This window comes from Dermacentor variabilis, chromosome 1 (genome assembly GCF_050947875.1).
Source record: "Dermacentor variabilis isolate Ectoservices chromosome 1, ASM5094787v1, whole genome shotgun sequence".
Lineage (NCBI taxonomy): Eukaryota > Metazoa > Arthropoda > Arachnida > Ixodida > Ixodidae > Dermacentor > Dermacentor variabilis.
In genome coordinates this window covers 191,598,712-191,617,642 of record NC_134568.1, presented here as the reverse complement: position 1 = coordinate 191,617,642, position 18,931 = coordinate 191,598,712, and the positions used below count along the sequence as shown (strand labels likewise).

The 18,931-nt window shown below is 46.4% G+C and overlaps 1 protein-coding gene across 9 annotated transcripts in view; it reads left to right on the top strand.

Annotated features, from left to right (window-relative positions):
• nvy (CBFA2/RUNX1 partner transcriptional co-repressor nervy) overlaps window positions 1-18,931 on the top strand; it is a 205,692-nt gene that overhangs the window by 145,296 nt on the left and 41,465 nt on the right. For 7 of the 9 annotated variants that reach the window (XM_075702299.1, XM_075702306.1, XM_075702289.1 and 4 more), the window contains one exon: window positions 17,243-17,380. In XM_075702299.1, the coding sequence (XP_075558414.1) occupies window positions 17,243-17,380 (138 nt within the window). Of the gene's footprint in view, window positions 1-6,051; window positions 6,143-12,461; window positions 12,588-17,242; window positions 17,381-18,931 lie in introns of those variants that run through there. The other 2 variants (XM_075702350.1, XM_075702340.1) reach the window with 2 other exon arrangements.

Sequence of the window (18,931 nt, the reverse complement as noted above, 5' to 3'; positions counted from 1 at the left end):
AGGCAAGGCACCAAGGCAACCAGTAGGCAAACTCTCCCAAGTAACAAAGGACGTAATAAAGAAACGACAAAAAATGAGAGTCCAACTCAAGAGTTAGGATAGAATTCCCGGAACTGTCAAAACTGATCAACAAAGCGAAAATAAGTGATATTATACATTACAACGCGAGAAAGACTGAAGAAGCCGTAAGATATGGACACAGCCTGAAATCGGTGAGAAAGAAACTTGGCATATATAGACAATCCAATATGCATGCACTGAAAGATAAGCAGCGTAATATCATCAGCAACCTCGAAGATTAGTAACTTTGCCAAGGGGCGAATATGCGCGCCGGCGGCCGCAATCATCGGCAAGTTCCAACTTCAAGACCGCGGCAGCACCATCCGTATCAAGTGGTTCCCGGCGCACGCCGGCCAGTGTGCATCCTCACCGAATCACAACGAGACGACCCATTCGGCGGCGCGAGCGCTTACCTTCAGCGCCCCCGAGAGTGACCGTTCCGTGTGGTGATTCGGAACCAAGAACAGATTGACCAGTTATGCCGAAGTAAGCAAGTGTTATCGCTTAGCTCGGCGGACAATGCCGCCTCCCCACCCGGCACTCAGTCGGGAGGAGGCCGTAATCCTAAGGCAAATACAGACCGCGTCACTCCTCGCTCCCACAATGCTGCACGTGCTTCACCCAGAGCTCTATCCGAGTGGGCTGTGCGGCGTTTGTGCAGCGCGTCCGGCGGACCAATGGCACATCATGTGGGACTGTGTCAGGTTCCCGACGGCAGCTACCTCCAGGACTTACCCGCCCGAACTTCAAGGTGCACTGCAGTCTGCAGACAAGGACCCACAACTATGGGCCGTCCAGCAGGCCCTGGGTGCGCTCGAAAAGCACAAGCCTCATGTCCCGCTACAAACGGGCCCAACTGGGGTAGTGCTGATTAGGGTATAACCCCGGGTCGACGCTTGGCCACTGTCACGACGCGTTAAACCGTCGGTTGCCGGCACTTTCTTAATGTTATTCCTATCCTATAGTAAAAGCAGCGGAAGAATTTTACACTGACCTGTACAGTACCCAGAGGACTCAGGAGCACTCTATTCGAAACAATAATGAACAGTATACAGGAACCCCTCCTATAGCTAGCGATAAGGTCAGAAGGGCCTTGCAAGACATGAAACGAGGAAGAGCGGCAGGAGAAGATAGACTAACAGTCGATTTAATCAAAGATGGAGGAGACATAATGCTTAAAAAACTGGCGGCTCTTTATGCGAAGTGACAATCGACTGCAAGGGTCCCAGAAAACTGGAAGAATGCAAACATTATACTAATCCACAAAAAAGGGAGACGTTAAAGAATTGAAAAATTATAGGCCCATTAGCTTACTCCTAGTATTATATAAAATATTTACCAAACTAATCTCCATTAGAATAAGGGCAACACTGGACTTTAGTCAACCAAGGGAACAGGCTGGCTTCAGGAAGGGATACTCTACAATGGATCATATCCATGTCATTAATCAGGTTATCGAGAAATCCGCAGAGTATAATAAGCCTCTCTATATGGCTTTCATAGATTACGACATGGCCTGTGATTCCGTAGCGATACCAGCAGTCATAGAGGCATTGCGTAATCAAGGAGTATAGACCACTTACGTAAATACTCTGGAAAATATCTACAGAGATTTCACAGCCACCTTAATTCTACATAAGAAAAGTAAAAAGATACCTATAAATAAAGGGGTCAGACAAGGGGACACGATCTTTCCAATGCTAATCACTGCGTGCTTGGAAGAAGTATTCAAGCTATTAAACTGGGAAGATTTAGGAGTAAGGATCGACGGCGAATACCTCAGCAACCTTCGGTTGGCCGATGACAGTGCTCTATTTAGCAACAATGCAGGCGAGTTACAACAAATAATTGAGGGCCTTAACAGAGAGAGTGCAAGAGTACGGTTGAAGATAAATATGCAGAAGACAAAGATAATGATAAACAGCCGGGCAAAGGAACAAGAGTTCAGGATCGCCAGTGGGCCTCTAGCGTTTGTGTAGGAGCACGTTTACCTAGGTCCATTAATCACAGGGAACCCTGATCATGAGAAGGAAATTCACAGAAAAATAAAAATGGGTTGGATCGCATACGGCAGACATTGCCAGCTCCTGACTGGAAGCTTACCATTATCATTGAAAAGGAAGGTGTACAATCAGTGCATTTTAACAGTGCTGACATATGGGGCACAGACTTCGAGACTGACAAAGAAGCTTGAGAACAAGTTAAGGACCGCGGAAAGAGCGATGGAACGAAGATTGCTAGGCATAGCGTTAAGAGACAGAAAGAGAGCGGTTTGGATCAGAGAGCAAACGAGTATAGACGGTATTCTAATTGACATCAAGAGGAAAAAAATGGAGCTGGGCAGGTCATGTAATGCGCCGGTTAGATAAGCGTTGGACCATTAGGGTTACAGAATGGGTACCAAGAGAAGGAAAACGCAATCGAGGATGACAAAAGACTAGGCGGAGCGATGAAATTAGGAAATTCGCGGGCGCTAGTTGGAATCGGTTGGCGCAGGACAGGGGTAATTGGAGATCGCAGGGAGAGGCCTTCGTCCTGCAATGGACATAAAACAGGATGATGATGATGATGATGATGATGATGATAGTAATTTTGATAAAGAACTGTTATTTCTGATTGGTTTTTCTTCCTTTAGTGTCCTTTCTTTAATTGAATACTTGTTCTTGCCTTCTCTCCCTCCAGCTCTATCTCTATAGCTCTGTGCGTTAAGGAGGCCGATAATCTCGCTGAATCAATATTGCGTGCACCGGCAAGCTTGACTCTCCCTCGATTTTTTCAGCGAACGTATTTCTCTGTATTTCTCCAAGTTATTACTACTACTACTACTACTACTACTACTACTACTACTACTACTACTACTACTACTACTACTACTACTACTAACTAACTAACTAACTAACTAACTAACTAACTAACTAGCTAACTAGCTAACTAAATACTAACTACTAACTTCTGCTAAGTACTGCTGCTACTATTATTATTACTCTATCACTATAACCTGCATCTACTTCCTATTCTGTGGTTAGCTGAGTCACCTTTGTTTTCCTTTTCCTCCAACTACTGCTGCTGCTGCCACTACTACTACTACTACTACTACTACTACTACTACTACTACTACTACTACTACTACTACTACTACTACTATATCACTATAACGTGCATCTACTTCCTATTCTGTGGTTAGCTGAGTCACCTTTGTTTTCCTTTTCCTCCAACTACTGCTGCTGCTGCCACTACTACTACTACTACTACTACTACTACTACTACTACTACTACTACTACTACTACTACTACTACTATATCACTATAACGTGCATCTACTTCCGACTCTGTGATTAGCTGAGTCACCTTCATTTTTCATTTTCCTCCAACTGGTAAGCTTCATCGTGTGGGGCTGGGAAATCCTGGTCCAAGCAAAGGAGCTTTTTTTTTTCACATAAACTTTTATCGTCCTTTACATCTCCTTTTTACGAGGAGCAGGCTTGGCAGCTCTAAAATAAACTTTTTCTGAAACCTCCTCAGTGCGTCCGGTCACAAATTGCAAATATTTGCGAATACCGCACATGTCTGAAACACGCTGTATACTCTGCTTCGAAGATTTCCTAAGAATTTTTTCCGCCATCTTTCACTCTCGTAGCTTTGACCGGTAACTATTCTCGCCGACTTAAAGAGCTTCCTCTCAGTGGACTGGCCATAGCGCTACACCGCTCGGGCGTCCTTGGTGAGCGCCACTTTCCTGCAGATTATGTCGATAAAAAAGCGTTACCCGCATCTGCTCTTGAAACCGAGTGTCTCACACAAGCAGCGACCTCGTAGTACGGCAGTTCAGCACGAGTTGTGAAGCCCTCCACGCGCTAGAACCTTCCATGCACGTCAGATGCTCGAATAATAGTTTGCAGGCCCAAGAATGCGAGCTACTGCTGGGCGACGAGGCGGACAAATGGTCACACTTTCGTACTATTCCAACCTCCGATCAAAGTGCTTACAGACTAAATCATTTAGACAACGCGGAATTAAATTTCGAGCTGGGGCCGGCCGTCTTTATAGCATACAGCACCGCCCACCCCCTTTCTTCCTTTGTTAGTGACCGATATCTGTTTTTTAAGAGGCAACTTTAGCTTTATCTCGGGGCCAACTGCGACTTTCTATATTCAAATACATCCGAATCGCACAAATGCTTTCGTTGGACAAGCTTTGCACTGATTTGAGTGAAACTCATTCCATAATAATGACAGAAAACTAAATTTTTCACACTACTAAAAGCAACATTTTGATTTGAGGTCCCCAAAATAGTAGAACAAATTGCCGAAAATACACATAAAATTTTTTTTTTAGTGAAACACGTCGTTTAAAAATTCGTAACTCTGTACCAGAAAAAGTCACAGTTCCGCGAGCTGCAGCTGATACAATCTTAAGTGGGCAAATACGAAAGGTATGAATTTACGGCTGAAGTGGAAAGTTACATTGTTTGCGCGCGTTCTATACAGAAGTCCTACCGGTAAATTTGGGGTATACTTCAGAGCGGGGTACAATATTTTCAATTTTGCCCGACGTAGATGTCCCAATAAATAGAGTTTGCATGACTGTGATGACATTTTGGTTATTGAGTTACAAAGTTACGTTTCTTTTTCTGATTTTCGGTCATATTTGTAAACAACTGGAAGGACTAAATAAGAAAGCTGCTGCAACAGACGGATTTTAAGTGCAACGAACCACATAAAAAGTCTCTCGGTGAATGCCGAACAAAACGACTTCTTTGTTCTTCGTTCCCTAGGTAAACCGACCACTTAAAGCTACCTTGTCTGTGGAATGACGGAATGAGCCTTTTCGCTTGCGTAAGGCGGCTAAGTCTGCGCCGGTGACAAGCGCTTGTACTAAGAAGGGGTATTCGAGGTGAGCCGCGGTGGTGTAGAAATATATTGCTCTGACTTCGGGAGTGGGCGTGTGTGTGTGAGGGGGGGGGGGGGAGAGGGGTGGAAGGTAGTGAACAATGCGCAAAGCAGTCATGACGTAAAGGCTAATGATAGTTGACAAGAGAAAAAAGCACTTGGTATGGAAGCGTTGGATACTAATGGGAAAGCTCATCCTTATATGACGAGAGGAGAAGAGAGACGATTTTCCAATGCCAACTCACAGGCGTGACGCTGGCATTGACCGCTTTCTTCTCGCAGCATTGCGATGCAGCTATGATAAACGTCGAAAGCTTTACGAGAATCAACTGGCAGTTGCGCATGTGCGTCTCTTAAACGCCGACAGTGGGCTTCGAAAGCCCACTGCTCCTCAGGCGAACATACCTAATTTAACAGCGGCTGCCTTCACCATGCTGCTGCTTTGCAACTGTTCAGAGAGGACGTGACCCTCCTCCATTGGGGCGCATACCAGGGGCACAACATGACTTCGTGCGCAGAACAGCCAACCCGTTGGCATGAGCGCCGCATCTGGGACGAAGCTCGGCGTCGCGGTATATGCGGAGCTTGTCTGCGCCATCCATCACCACTAGCGCGCCACGGACGCGCGCAATGTGTCGCCGCCGGGCATTCTCAACTCTGCAGTGCAGAGCATGCCCCGGCTGTAGCGAATGCCCCAGCGTGTGGCGCATGCGTGCCCGCACCTCCATTGTTCGGCGCCCGTCTGGGCGGCCCGCACAGCTGCGCAGCTGCATTCCCATGGCGGGGGGGCAAGGCTGCCGCTGCAGCTGGGCTTCGCCGTCGCACAGTTTCCAGGCGGCCGCCATATGTGTGGGCGCGTGCCCGCAGCCATTTGCCGACGAAGCGAGCGGGCCATGAATGGAAACAACCCGCGGCCGGAGACGGGCACGACCGAGGCGTGCCGCCCCATTTCTGTAGACGGACGTCGCGCGGCGAGGGCCCTGTACGGACGGTATAGTATCGAGACACATGAGCGGCAACAGTGGACTTCCTCCGGGAGCACGCAAACGCGCGAGCACCAAGTATATAGAGTTGTTGTTTCAAACGCTTATTAAGCAAAGAGGAAACCCTATTGCCAATGCGTCTGTAGTGTTTAGCGTTCCGCGCATTACCTGACGCTCACGAGAGATCGCGAAGTCAGCAGCATAGCACAAGTGAGTGACCCTCACTCTCATTTTGAGAACATCTGGCCCTGAGCCGGTAATGCTATATTTGTTGTGTTGTTCAGGCTGTAATTGAGGCGGTGGCTTAAAAACATAAGGAACCAAGAAAGCTTTATCATCTTGATGGCAAATCTGCAATAAAGGAAGTGAGAGGACAAACACTAAATCAATTTACGGTGATAAATCATTCTTTGAAATTCCTGTCCACATTTTTTTGCCGTAAAGTAAAAGGGGAATAATGACAGAAAAGATGTAGCAACTCTTTTCATTTTACATTATACTTGCCCTTTGTCGTTAGTTTGCATAAGGCTGTCGCTGACGAAATGGGTAGTAAGAAAAGAATAGAGTCGGAGGAAAAGAATTCTGTAGGAGATATGACTCCGAACTTGAATTCTTGAATTTCATTGTCGAATCTTGGCACTGGTGGGCTTATTGTGACGTCGTGGATTTCAAGGTGGTTTGAAGTGTCTATACATGGGCCATTTTTTGTGCTTGAAAAGCCCCAACAGCTGCAGGTTAATGCTTTATTTACTTTCAAAATTATACGAAATCTTTTTGTTTTCGTTACTGGTGAACGATGAAGCAGTACCGAGCAGAACTTTCCGAAATATCTAACGTCACGGGGAGCTGATGCGGGAATGTCGAGGTGATGCTACTGTCGGCTCGTTCATCTTGTTTAATCCCATATTTTATTTTAACATGCATTTCCTTCTAGTGCCCCTTCAAGAGAGCTTGCTTGGGCTTGGGCTAACTTTCGCTTACTATTGCGGCCGACGGAGGGTAACGCGACAAGAACATTGACCTCCCTGATGAAGTGTCTCGTGGAAAGTATATGTAACTGACCGTCATGTTTCTTGCACGTCCTCAGTCCTTCCCCTTCTACAGTTTACATCATCCTGCTGTGTGTGAGGCATCGTTTTCACAACGTGCGGTTTTCTACGACAGCGTTCGACGTCCCCATCTCGAGCACGGACTTGTCAATTATAGCGAAGCCAGCTATTGAGGGTGTCGCCATAACTCATGAGTCTCGCTTCGGCACATGCCGCTGTGTGAAGGTAATTTTCAAGGACGAATCTATTCCCTAACGCGTCATGGTGGGCCACCTTGCTACAACTTGTTCCAAGGCCACTCCAATGACGCAACTGCATGAGGCTAGGACACGTGCACGAACGCCATGTGCGAGAACACGAGCATTTGCTCGCGCTGCGCAGCGCCCCAGGCTGCAGACTCCTGTGCAGCCACGGTTCCTAAATGCCCAAACTGCTTTGGGTCCCATGATGCCTCCGGGAAGGACTGCCCAGAAATGAACAAGGAAAAAGGGATCTTGAAGCACGTGGTGAGAGACCGTTCGTCTCGTCCGTAAGCTGTTGCGGCATTTAGAAAGCGATGCTCCCGACGCCGTCGGACTACAAGGAACGCCGTTGCCTCTGTGGAGAGTGCGCCATGTCGACTCATCCGCCCCTGCCCCATAGGCCTGGCGGAGTAGAGCCTAACTCTTACAACAAGGTCGTGCTGAAGAACAACAATACTGAAGCTTGACCTGGCGCTAACAAAGCCACAGGCGCAGCCACAGCTGAAACCACAGCCGATGCCATAGCCAATGCCACAGCCACTTCAAACGATACAACACACCGCAGTAGAGTGCACAGCGCTGAATCCTGACAAAATGCCCGAAAAAGACCGGCAAATGGTTGTGATGCTTCGAGCCCTCATGAATAACCTTCGCATACTTTTGAGCAAGCTGCATACCCCGTTAGTGGGAAGTGTAGTGCAAGTGCTAGATACTCTTAATCCAGCGTTTGCAAGTCTCGCATAAGCTTACCCGCAGCCTCCCATTCTCGCAACGTTCACTGGCCATTGAAGTCATCCCAGATGATTTCAGCGCACATGACCAGCTGTAGGACCTGGCTTGGCGTCACAGCACTTCGCTGCGCACACAGTGTTCACTCTTCCCGCTTTCCTCTTTGTTTCCCCTTTCCTTTACCCCCAATGTAGGGTAGTAAACCGGACGCTCGTCTGGTTGAGCTCCCCGCCTTTCCTCTCCTTACTTTCTTTCCCTCTCTTGTTCATTGGCTTGAAGGTGAACGCTGATATACGTAGTCTCACGGACCGCGGTTGGAGTGCGCCTTGAGTGAACCTTAACGCCCACAGATTTACGAGCATTCTGCTGCAATGCGGGCTCGGACTCTTCGGGCAGCGTGGTCAGTTCAAAAATTATGCCTTTCTCCTTTTGTCGGGCCATATTGAATGCGAAAAGCTTAGAGGAGAAAAAGGAGGAGGATGATAGCTACGGACGTATGCAACCTTGCGAAAGCATTCCGGCAACTGCTCGGCATACATGACGGAGTACATGGCGAGAACAGAAAGGGTCGCAACGAGTTGGAGACATGATGGGCGGTAGCCCAGCCACAGTAGCCGCGCCACAGAAAGCGGCAGAAGACTCAGCTGCGATTCGCCCATTCGGGACATGTCTTCCTTTATTGCTTCCTTGACACACGTTCCGTTCTTGCGGTGGCGCTTCCTATAGTTTCTGTTATGCGGCTGAAATTGTCGATGTCTTGACCTTTGACTTTTGGTAACAGCAGATTATAGTTTGTGACGAACATAGTGTCGTTAGTATTCATAAGACTACTATCAGTGAAGCTGGGAAAAGGCATGATGATAAGTCATTTATGCTGTTTGCTCAATGTTTGCTCATATCAGGGGAAGTTTCTCACTCCACGTACAGATGCAGTGTGCACACACACACACACACACACACACACACACACACACACACACACACACACACATATATATATATATATATATATATATATATATATATATATATATATATATATATATATATATATATATATATATATATATATATATATATACCTTGAATCGCTGGACTCTTCACTCTTCACTGAAAGCTGAAAGCTTGTCTGAAATTCAGGTTGATTCCAATGAAGAGTGACATCAAGTTTCTATAGAGCTGAAATCTCCATAGCTACCGAGTTCGTCAATTTTATTTCAGCAGATGCTGCAGAATAGCCGAGTTTCTTCCGGTGTCCCCCAGGGTTCAGTTTTAGGTCCTCTGTTATTCCTCATCTACGTAAATGACTTACCAAATAATCTGCCCTCTAAAATCCGCCTATACACCGACGACTGTATCATTTACGATGTAACTGAAACACCGAGGAACACATACGCTTTAACAATTCATTCACCCTGTTTTGCGCCTGGTGTGAGACATGGCAAATGAACGTAACTTTTCGAAAACCGTTGTTACGTCATTTAGAAACAGGACTACACCTTCATTTCTTGATTATTCACACAATAACTCACCTTTAAACAGGGTATCCAACTATAAATATTTAGGTGTCGTCTTCACAAGTCCTCTGTCTTGGTCCCACCGTGTTTAGACGGTAGCCAACGAAGCACTAAAACTAGGATATGTGCAACGTACCATTCCATCTGCCCCAAAAGAGACTAAACTTATATAATACAAAACGCTAATCCGGCCCATACTAGAGTATGCTTCAGTTGTCTGGTGCCCGTACCCTCTCTGTCATATATATATAAAATAAATCGAGGCGACATAACAAAAAAAAGGCTACACACTTTATATACCGCAGATTCGACGGATACTTCTTCTCGTCCTCTGCCCTTCCTTCATTGAATTTAGCTCCGCTCTCTGTTCGTCGGGAAATCGATTCACTGAAATTAATGTACAATATCATTAACTCTTTGGGTCGACTATCAAATTGTGAATACTTGTAAGTTGCTAAACAGTCCTCGACTCGCAGTTTTGGTGAACTTAACCTGAAACCACTTTTTGTTCGCACTAAAACATTTAAACATAGTTTTTTTTCCACGCACCGTTGAACTACGGAATTCCAATCTCCTTTCCCCCTACCCCAGTGCAGGGTAGCCTACCGGGCTCAGCCTGGTTAACTTTCCTGTCTTTCTTTGATGTCTTATCTCTCTCTCTTTCTTTACCTGGCGATATCCGTTCCCTCTCTTTGAAGCAATTTGTCACCGCAATCGTTGGAAACGCAGCAGACTTTTCTTGAATGCGGGCCCAGCTTTTGATGACGACTCCAGATTGACCCTGCCATCTCTTCTCTTGTACGGTTTTCAAGACAGTACATGAACCCTAAAGAAACGTCTGGTGCTTGGTACATGGAGTAGCTTGCGTATCGTTCAACTTAGCCCATGTCGGCATCAAGCACCTCGAACAGTACTGTAATTGAACGGTTGCAAACTACGTAAAATGTGCACGTCCTTAGGTATTCTCCGGCTAGGTTTTTTTTTTCCGTGGCAGAGAGCATTGATAAAACTGCGAAGGACGTTAATCAATTGACTGCGGCAAAGCAATAAGAGCGCGCGTATATGTATACTGTTGCTCACAGATGTTTTAGGAGCATGCATAGGAGCAGCTGCACTCCGCAAGTCCAACAGAGATATGCAGAGCGCCCTGCTCGATTCATGAGTTGCATCTTTATGCTGCGAGGAAATAGTTATCTCACGGATTGCTTGCGCCGAAAATTATAAAGACCTTCGCGTATTTCGGTGTTTTGTTGCACGACGAGGCTTCTTTTTCTTTTCTTTTTTTTTTTAACGCAAATCGGTGAACCTGGCAGTTTAGATGTCGGAGGACAGCCTCCGTCATCTATTTAGGAATATTTTAAAGAAAGAGCGCGTTTCAGACCTCCGCGGAGTTTCACTTATGGTAGAGGGAAAAACAAAATATGTCGAGATATTGTACAGGGAACCCATACCTTGGTACCCCGTCCTCGTATGGGAAACCATAGGTCGACGCGACCCTATAACGCTCGCGGCCATAAGGAGGGCTACTTCGGCGGCAGCCACCCGCTTTACCACTTGCTGTCCCGTCTGTGTCCACTTGCTGTCCCGACCTGAACCCAAGTCAGATCGGGTTCAGGTCGGCTATGCTGCCCCGTCTTTTCGGTTTAGGTCAAGAGCGAGCGCTCCACCGGGGCAGCGCTATTTGGGTTCCGCAAGTAGTCCTGGCCTGGCTGTTTTTGGGTATCGGCGGCCAGAGGAAATAAGACGGCCGTATGATGAATGGCTAGGAGGCTACCTAGGATCTCATAGCCAACGAGCTTCAAAATAAATGTGTACATGACAGGGTAAAATGTAAAATAAATAAATCAAACAAATAAATAAATAATGAGATACGATTGCTGGAAGAAAATTAGAATACTTTCCAATATACGTAGGCACGTTGAACAGCCATTGTATTTCCTTGTTTTTTTTTTCTTTTTTTCATTTTGTGCGTGCACTGACGTGCATGCACAAAAGGATATTTGTGGTGATTAGTTAGTAAGTTGCGCCTAAAAAACCTTTTTATGCTTAAATTGTGGGGTTTTACGTGCCAAAACCACCATCTGAGTATGAGGCACGCCGTAGTGGCGGACTCCGAAAATTTGGACCAGCTGGGGTTTTTAACGTGCACCTAAATCTACGTACACGGGTGTTTTCGCATTTCGCCCCCATCGAAACGTGGCCGCCGGAGCCGGGATTCGATCCCGCGACCTCGTGCTTAGCAGCCCAACACCATAGTCACAACAAGCAACCACGGCGGGTGGTTTTATTTTTCCGAAAAACACTCAAGCTTCGTTGTTGTCATCTTATACTTTCACGCGCGGGGCGTTATCACCGCTAATGTCATGAGGCACAGAAGGGAGTTTATACGCCATCGCTTTAGCTGAATGTCAGCTACCACACGCCAGGTCAAAGCTTCGCTTGCAGCGAATAAGCTAGAAAGGTTTGTGTACGTACAGGCGCCGGTCAAACGTGATAGAGAGCGTATTAATTATTAGTGAAGGCCGTCGGCCTGTGAGGCGCAGTTCCTGTATGGACGAACAGCCTGCGAATTAAGCCTTTGACCTAGCCCAAACGTGAGCCGACCAAGGACGGTCTTTTCGCTCTTTTAGCGAAGAGGCGCACGTTGCAGTCACGAGAGAGAACGGTTCCCTTTCGCTTGATGTCAGCGTTGTCACTTCGGCTCACATGCGAGCAGTGCGCACTCTTATTAAGAGCACGAAGGAGCGGGCCACGTTTTCTATCATTCGCGTATAACGTGTGAAGTGTGTGACAACCGCAGGCTTCACAGTGCATCGTCGGCTGATAAGAGCACTGACACGGCATTTGTTCTTCGCGCAGGTGGTTTGTACATGCGGGATCCTCCGAATTCCTTCTCAGTGCGCTTCGGAAATACCAGTCTATTGTAAGGGTTACTTAGTCGCGAACAAGCAACGTTGAAAACCAAGCTTCAAAGCGAACAGCCCACGTCGGCCGTTTCGCCGCGAATGGGGGATACAGCGATGTCCTCGCGCATGCGACTGCTGCGAACAGTTCGTTCTTCAGCGTGATGCCTGCAGAAGCAAGAAAAACAGCTACAATCGATCCGACAGTGAATAACGTGCGTCTTTTTGTTTAACATCTGCTTTTCTATTTCCATCTTCAGCATTGGGACATATTGAACTTGAGCCGGATGTCATATGACCTTTCTTTTTCTTTCCGTCAGGTTTTGATCGCAATAGGGTCTCGGACTCGTTATTCAGCTAGCTAGGATCACATGCACTGTATTGCTATTATTATTATTATTATTATTATTATTATTATTATTATTATTATTATTATTATTATTATTATTATTATTATTATTGTTGTTGTTGTTGTTGTTGTTGTTGTTGTTGTTGTTGTTGTTGTTGTTGTTGTTGTTGTTGTTGTTGTTGTTGTTTCCCCTTCAAAGTGGCAAGGCTTGAAAAAAAAAACACGTGGGCGTCGTTTTTGAAACCGCTTTGTTTAATCGGTGGGGCTTTTTGTTATCTTCTTTCTCTTTAAGTACGCTAGATCTCAGCTGGTTGTTCTAATGGCAAATATTTTCGAAGTACGCGGATAAGTTTTGTTTTCGCCACAGCAGTATATATACAACCCTTACCGAAATGCGTGGCACCGCCTCGGGGCGGTGCTTCCGTATACTCGCAATTCGCCCACAGCGTTATAGCGCCACAGTCAATGTTGAATTCTCTGTCGCAGTGCGGTGGCTTCCATGTGCAACATGTGACATCTGTCATATCGTTTTAGATATGCAGCTACTAGAAGGAGTGTGATATTGTCGCCAACTGATTATTTGCGATAACCGTCACAGGCACCAAACACAGATCTGATTATTTCAGTCTGAACGTTCTCAAGCACCAGCCGATAGTAATAATAATAATAATAATATTTGGGGTTTTACGTGCCAAAACCACTTTCTGATTATGAGGCACGCCGTAGTGGAGGACTCCGGAAATTTTGACCACCTGGGGTTCTTTAACGTGCACCTAAATCTAAGCACACGGGTGTTTTCGCATTTCGCCCCCATCGAAATGCGGCCGCCGTGGCCGGAATTCGATCCCGCGACCTCGTGCTCAGCAGCCCAACACCATAGCCACTGAGCAACCACGGCGGGTAGCCGATAGTTCAACAAATATCGATATATACTGAGTGTTCTAAATTAAGCTTTATTGTTTTCTTAAAGTTAGGCACTGGGAGGCACGCTAAGACCACCCGTGCAAATAAATTATGTGGCCAGGGGCACACAAAGTAAGACGATAATTATCGCTGTCAGCATTCCAATTAACTAAAATTGAATAATGAACTTTTTGTTGTCTGCAGGAAGTGGGTATGTTTGTATTGAAAGTTAGAGGCAGTCGTGTTTCTACACAGTATCAGTTGGAAGAATTCTTCTAGCGTGTCTGCGCTCCGAGATACCCGACTCTAAATTTTAATTGTCGTTCGCACGATAACGCATGCAAGAGAGTGATGATCGGCGCACAGCTCCTCCCTGATGGGACGCGGCTGTTGCGTGCGGCGTTTAGTCTGACAGCGGGGCGGAGGCATAGGCAAAGATGACAACTGTTACCCTAGAAAGAAACGCTCATAAACGCCGGATTTTCTACGAACACACAGCTTGTTGAATTCGCCCACGACATTGCATCAACGCTGAATTTTAGAAGCCAAATCCGGACTCCCCCGCGCCCAGTCTACAATATTCGAATATGCTTCAGTGATGTGGTCTCCTCACCACGAGTGTGATTAGGCTCGTTTATAACAGCTGCGGCTGTCGCACCTCGCCCTTGTCGTTCACCGCTTTTCATCCGAGTTGTTGAAACACAGGCGGTACACGTGCGCCTGCACTATCATGCTACCAGCACGTACCTCAATAATCCCTATGTCTGCCAGACAATGTCGACGTTTCTTGAAGGTTTCTAAGCTACGGTTACATTGTGCTATTTAGACCGCACGTGGGTTCTTTCAAATAGGCTTTTTCCGGAAGCCACGGAATCCGCCTCTTTCATGGCGCGACGGCGCATGCGCCCTGTCCTAGCGGATTAGTCGCGAAATGTTTTGGAAGGGTCGCGAGCGTGGCCGCGCGCCGGGAAGTCCCCAGAAAGAAAGAAAAAAATAGCGCTCGGACGCGCGCTGTTTTAAACACTCGTGCCGTGTACCGCATTGAGACTCCACTGGTAGCTCGATGTCGGTGCGGTGCCGAAAACGTGCGTAGCGTAAGACCGCAACTCCACTTTAAAAGATAGAGCGGCCAGGGCATCGTCCGAGTTGTCCGGACTGCACCGTGAGCCAGGTAGTTGCCGCCTTTCATGAATGGCCCGCTAATATAACGAAAAATCCGTGCGTTACACTTGGGCGACACTTAAGTACATCACGTTGCTGACGAAGTCTTTTTGCAGCGCCGGTCCTCACTCGCTTGTGGTGGCAGCGCGTTCCTGACTGCACGTATTCGTAAGACGCGGCAACACTGGCTCGATAAGAGACCGACAAGACGCTCACTCGAATGATTTACCGACTATTGTGCGTCACCGAAACCTTTTTATCATACCAGGTCGACAACGACGCAACCGACGAGCGCGAGTTGTACTGCGACGGGCTTTCTTCTCGAAGGCACCGGCAAAATCAGCGTGCCGACCATCGTTCGACCGAACCCCGCGCGATCGGCCGTCGAACCGACAACACAATAGCGACAGCGTCTTCGCTTTAATCGTGCTCAAAATGAACCAAGCACGCCTAACAAGTTGAAATGCACAAGCTTCAACCCTCTCAAGCCGGGCCCACGAAGTTTGAGCCAATGTCGATCCTGTTCAGCGAAGGTTAACCTGACGCCGTCGAGTTCGTGCACTCGCTACCGGCGGACCTGAACTGAAATGTGAGCAGTTAGGTCGAACGAAACTGCTTTTATAGTTCAATTCTGGCCTTAGCGATTTGAAATCAGCTACACTTCACTTCGCACGGCGCGTACACAATAAGCGGTAAGCGGCGACACAGCGCTGTGCCAACATCTGTACGTCACCGTACCTGTAGGCTGTCGGCCGCATTCGCTACGTATATGGGTGGGCCTGTACGTGCTGCTTCGCCGACACATTTCTCAATTTCGGAGATGCACTGTTTGCCTCTGCGTCAAGAGGCAAACAAGAGACGGTGTATTCGGTATACAGCAGCATAAACAACCGCCTCGCTCATTTATACCAACGCCGTGTGAGCGATGGCATCCACGCGTTTTCGTGAGAGAACAACATGGCCTACAAATGAGCACTTATGCGAGCAAAGTTTTTTCTAATAATGCTCCATGGCACGCTAAATCTGTAAGTATGATGGAGTTAAAGAAAAGTGAGAATGAGTTAACAGCCCGTAATATATCTGGATCACTGTTGCCGTTGTTTAAGTGAATGAATTATGGGGTTTTACGTGCAAAAACCAATTTCTGATTATGAGGCACGCCGTAGTGGAGGACTCCGGAAATTTCGACCACCTGGCGTTCTTTAACGTGCACCTAAATCTAAACACACGGGTGTTTTCGCATTTCGCCCCCATCGAAATGCGGCCGCCGTGGCCGGCTTTGTTGTTTAAGTGGTTCGGCCGCTCATATTGACTCGTCTCAGGGTGTAACAACATGGCACATATGCGCAGATATGCATGTTGTGTTACATTTTGATAATATTTCATCTCAGCGAAGGTCCACAATATTTGACGATAACAACGACCTGCGGCTGTAGATGTCGATGTAAACAAGTGCTCCGCTTTAATAAATCCGACGCAGAAGGCTGCGCTCGAAGACTTCTTGAATATCCGAAACGTCTACATAATGTGTAAAAAGAATACAAAAAGTGATGTTCAAGTGCCGAAATCAGTGACAAATTCCAAGGCAGCCGTGCCGCCAAACGGAACTCGGCGTGCCTTTATCGGCCGCACTGTTTGCAGAACAGCGCACTCAGGCCTGCTCACCCAGTAGTCATTGAGTGGAATCAGGAACGACATGCTGTCCCGAAGAAGCCACTAATAATGATTCGCGATCCACGAAACGCACAACCGACGCGCACTCAACGTGGGCGCAGGTACACAAATCCACCGGCGAAAGCCCCGGGACCCTTCCAAAACGTTTTCAGCGGCGTGCGGCAGAGGGCAGCACAGGAAAATGAAAGAGGCGGATTGTGAACCAACCTCAGCAGTGAAATGCGCGGCTTGCAACATAAAAACTGTGCGTGCTTGTTCTTTAGCTATGTGCTTCATTTCTCATCCTAAACCTACTCTCGCAATGTCCTGTAAAAGACATCAGTGTGAGAATATATATATATATATATATATATATATATATATATATATATATATATATATATATATATATATAGCATGTTTAGTTGTCAGTGAGCTAAGTACGTGTTATCCTTATCGATATTTCCTGCTGGTGACTGAGTCATTTACCACCATAGCCTCTGATCTGAGTGCTTCAGACATTGCGGAATACTGCTAAGTTTAAGAAAAAATTTCAATATCAGTTTTGCAGACGTTGAGTTTTCCGCAACAAAACGTAAAAAGGGAGCAAGCTCCATTTCCATGAGTGCGTTTGTATTTGATTGGTTGGGTACGCCTTCTGAAGCGTGCATACAGCAAGCCACCGCATGGATGGAATTCATGATGCGTCAGAGTTTCGTTTGATGCAGTCAGCCTGATGACACTTCGTCAACCAAAAGCCATCTGCCGTTCACGTTCAACGATTGTCTCCTCTTATGTTTGCAGATCTCGCCGCAACCACCACGCCATCTCTGGGCAGTGGCGGTTCATCGTCGCAGCATCAGGGCTGCAAAATGCCGGACTCACCTCAGGACATCAAACCTTTGAGCCCGACACAGTTGCCCAAGGTCTCCTCTATGCAAGGTGAGCGTTTGATTTTCACGCGCGTTTAATAAAAGCGAAATGTAGCAGGAGGAGCAGCCCACTTTGCTAGATGCCATGGGAGCCAACTTTTCAGCACTTTGGAGCCACTGGTTGAAGCGATGGATGCCAGTGGCATTCCGGTGGATAAACTTCCATTTACGCGCAGTTTTCGAACCTACTCCGCACGCTTGTATGCGCTGGTAAGCAGCGTACTCTTAATTTACCATCAAGAACAATTATTGATAGAAATTTCAAGGTAACACAATCATCAGTCATACTGCACTGCCGAAAAATAAGATATCCGCACACCTTTATGAGATATTATTTGTGCAAATATTCAGTTCGTACAAACATACGAAATGTCATAGCTCCGCTCTAGAACATTAAAGAAAGCATACCGAAGAGATTCAGGGGGTGTCAGTGGCACATTGCATGTCACTCTTCCTCTGAAGCGTAAAATTTTCAACAAATACGTTAAGTTTATTTACGTTTTATTGTAGGTAGGTCATCGCCACTTGGCAAGGCTCCTCAACGTGAACTTACTGTAATGGTTGGTACTTATTGCGTTGTCATATATCTTATGATAACAGCGCCGCTATAGTTGCGCCTGTATTTGTGTGCAGTAATTTTCAACCACAACAACAACAACAAAGAAAGAAACAGTCATGAATCATGACATGCTGAATTCAATAGGTTTTACAAGAAAAGCAGGTGAACTGTTAAGTTGATAGCCGCCAGTAAACCGGTATTTATTCGTGTGAACAACATTATGAATTGATCACCTAAAAAAGAAAAGAAATTGCGCCTTCGGATAGAAATATGATAGGATATCATATACCTAGAAGTAGACTCCGGTCTCTCAAACAATTAAAAAAAAAGGAAGGCTTTTTATGCTGTATATATTTATTATACATGCTAGTTACATTTCGGAATTAGCGCATTTGCATCTGGAGCTGACGGTAGATAATAATGAGCCGAATAAACAAAACTAAGCTATACGCTACCGGCTTCGGCGTATGACAAATCTCTGTCGCCTTGCCAGTTGAGTTATCAATTTTTTCTGATCATCTTCACTTGAACCAACCAAAGCAACTCAATTCGTCGGCAGACTTTGGGTGATCTCATGGTCATTGGTTAGCTGTCGTATAAGCATATTGAAAAAAGTGAAAAAATAAAGAAGTCGTGAAGCGAATTGACGTTGCTGTACAAGTCACTCGAGCGCTCTCACAGCTGTTCCTCGAAACCTATTGTGTTGTTGCTCAGAAGCGTGAGCGAACCTCTCTTCAGAGCGATCGTGGATAAGGGAAAACGAAGTCAATAATTTTTATTTTCGTCTTCAAGCTGCAGCTGTTCCTTGCAGTATAAGTTGGCTTCTTAGATAGTGACATTTTGTTTTTTATTTATTTAATTATTTATTTATTATTTCCGAGCGCGCGACAGTAAGAGCCAGCTGCGCTCATTTCGCGATCTTCGTTCGAGCAGGTGTCGCTCGTGAGCCGTAGGAAATTCTGACTGCATGCCTAAACTCGCATCTCTACTTTGACGGGAAGC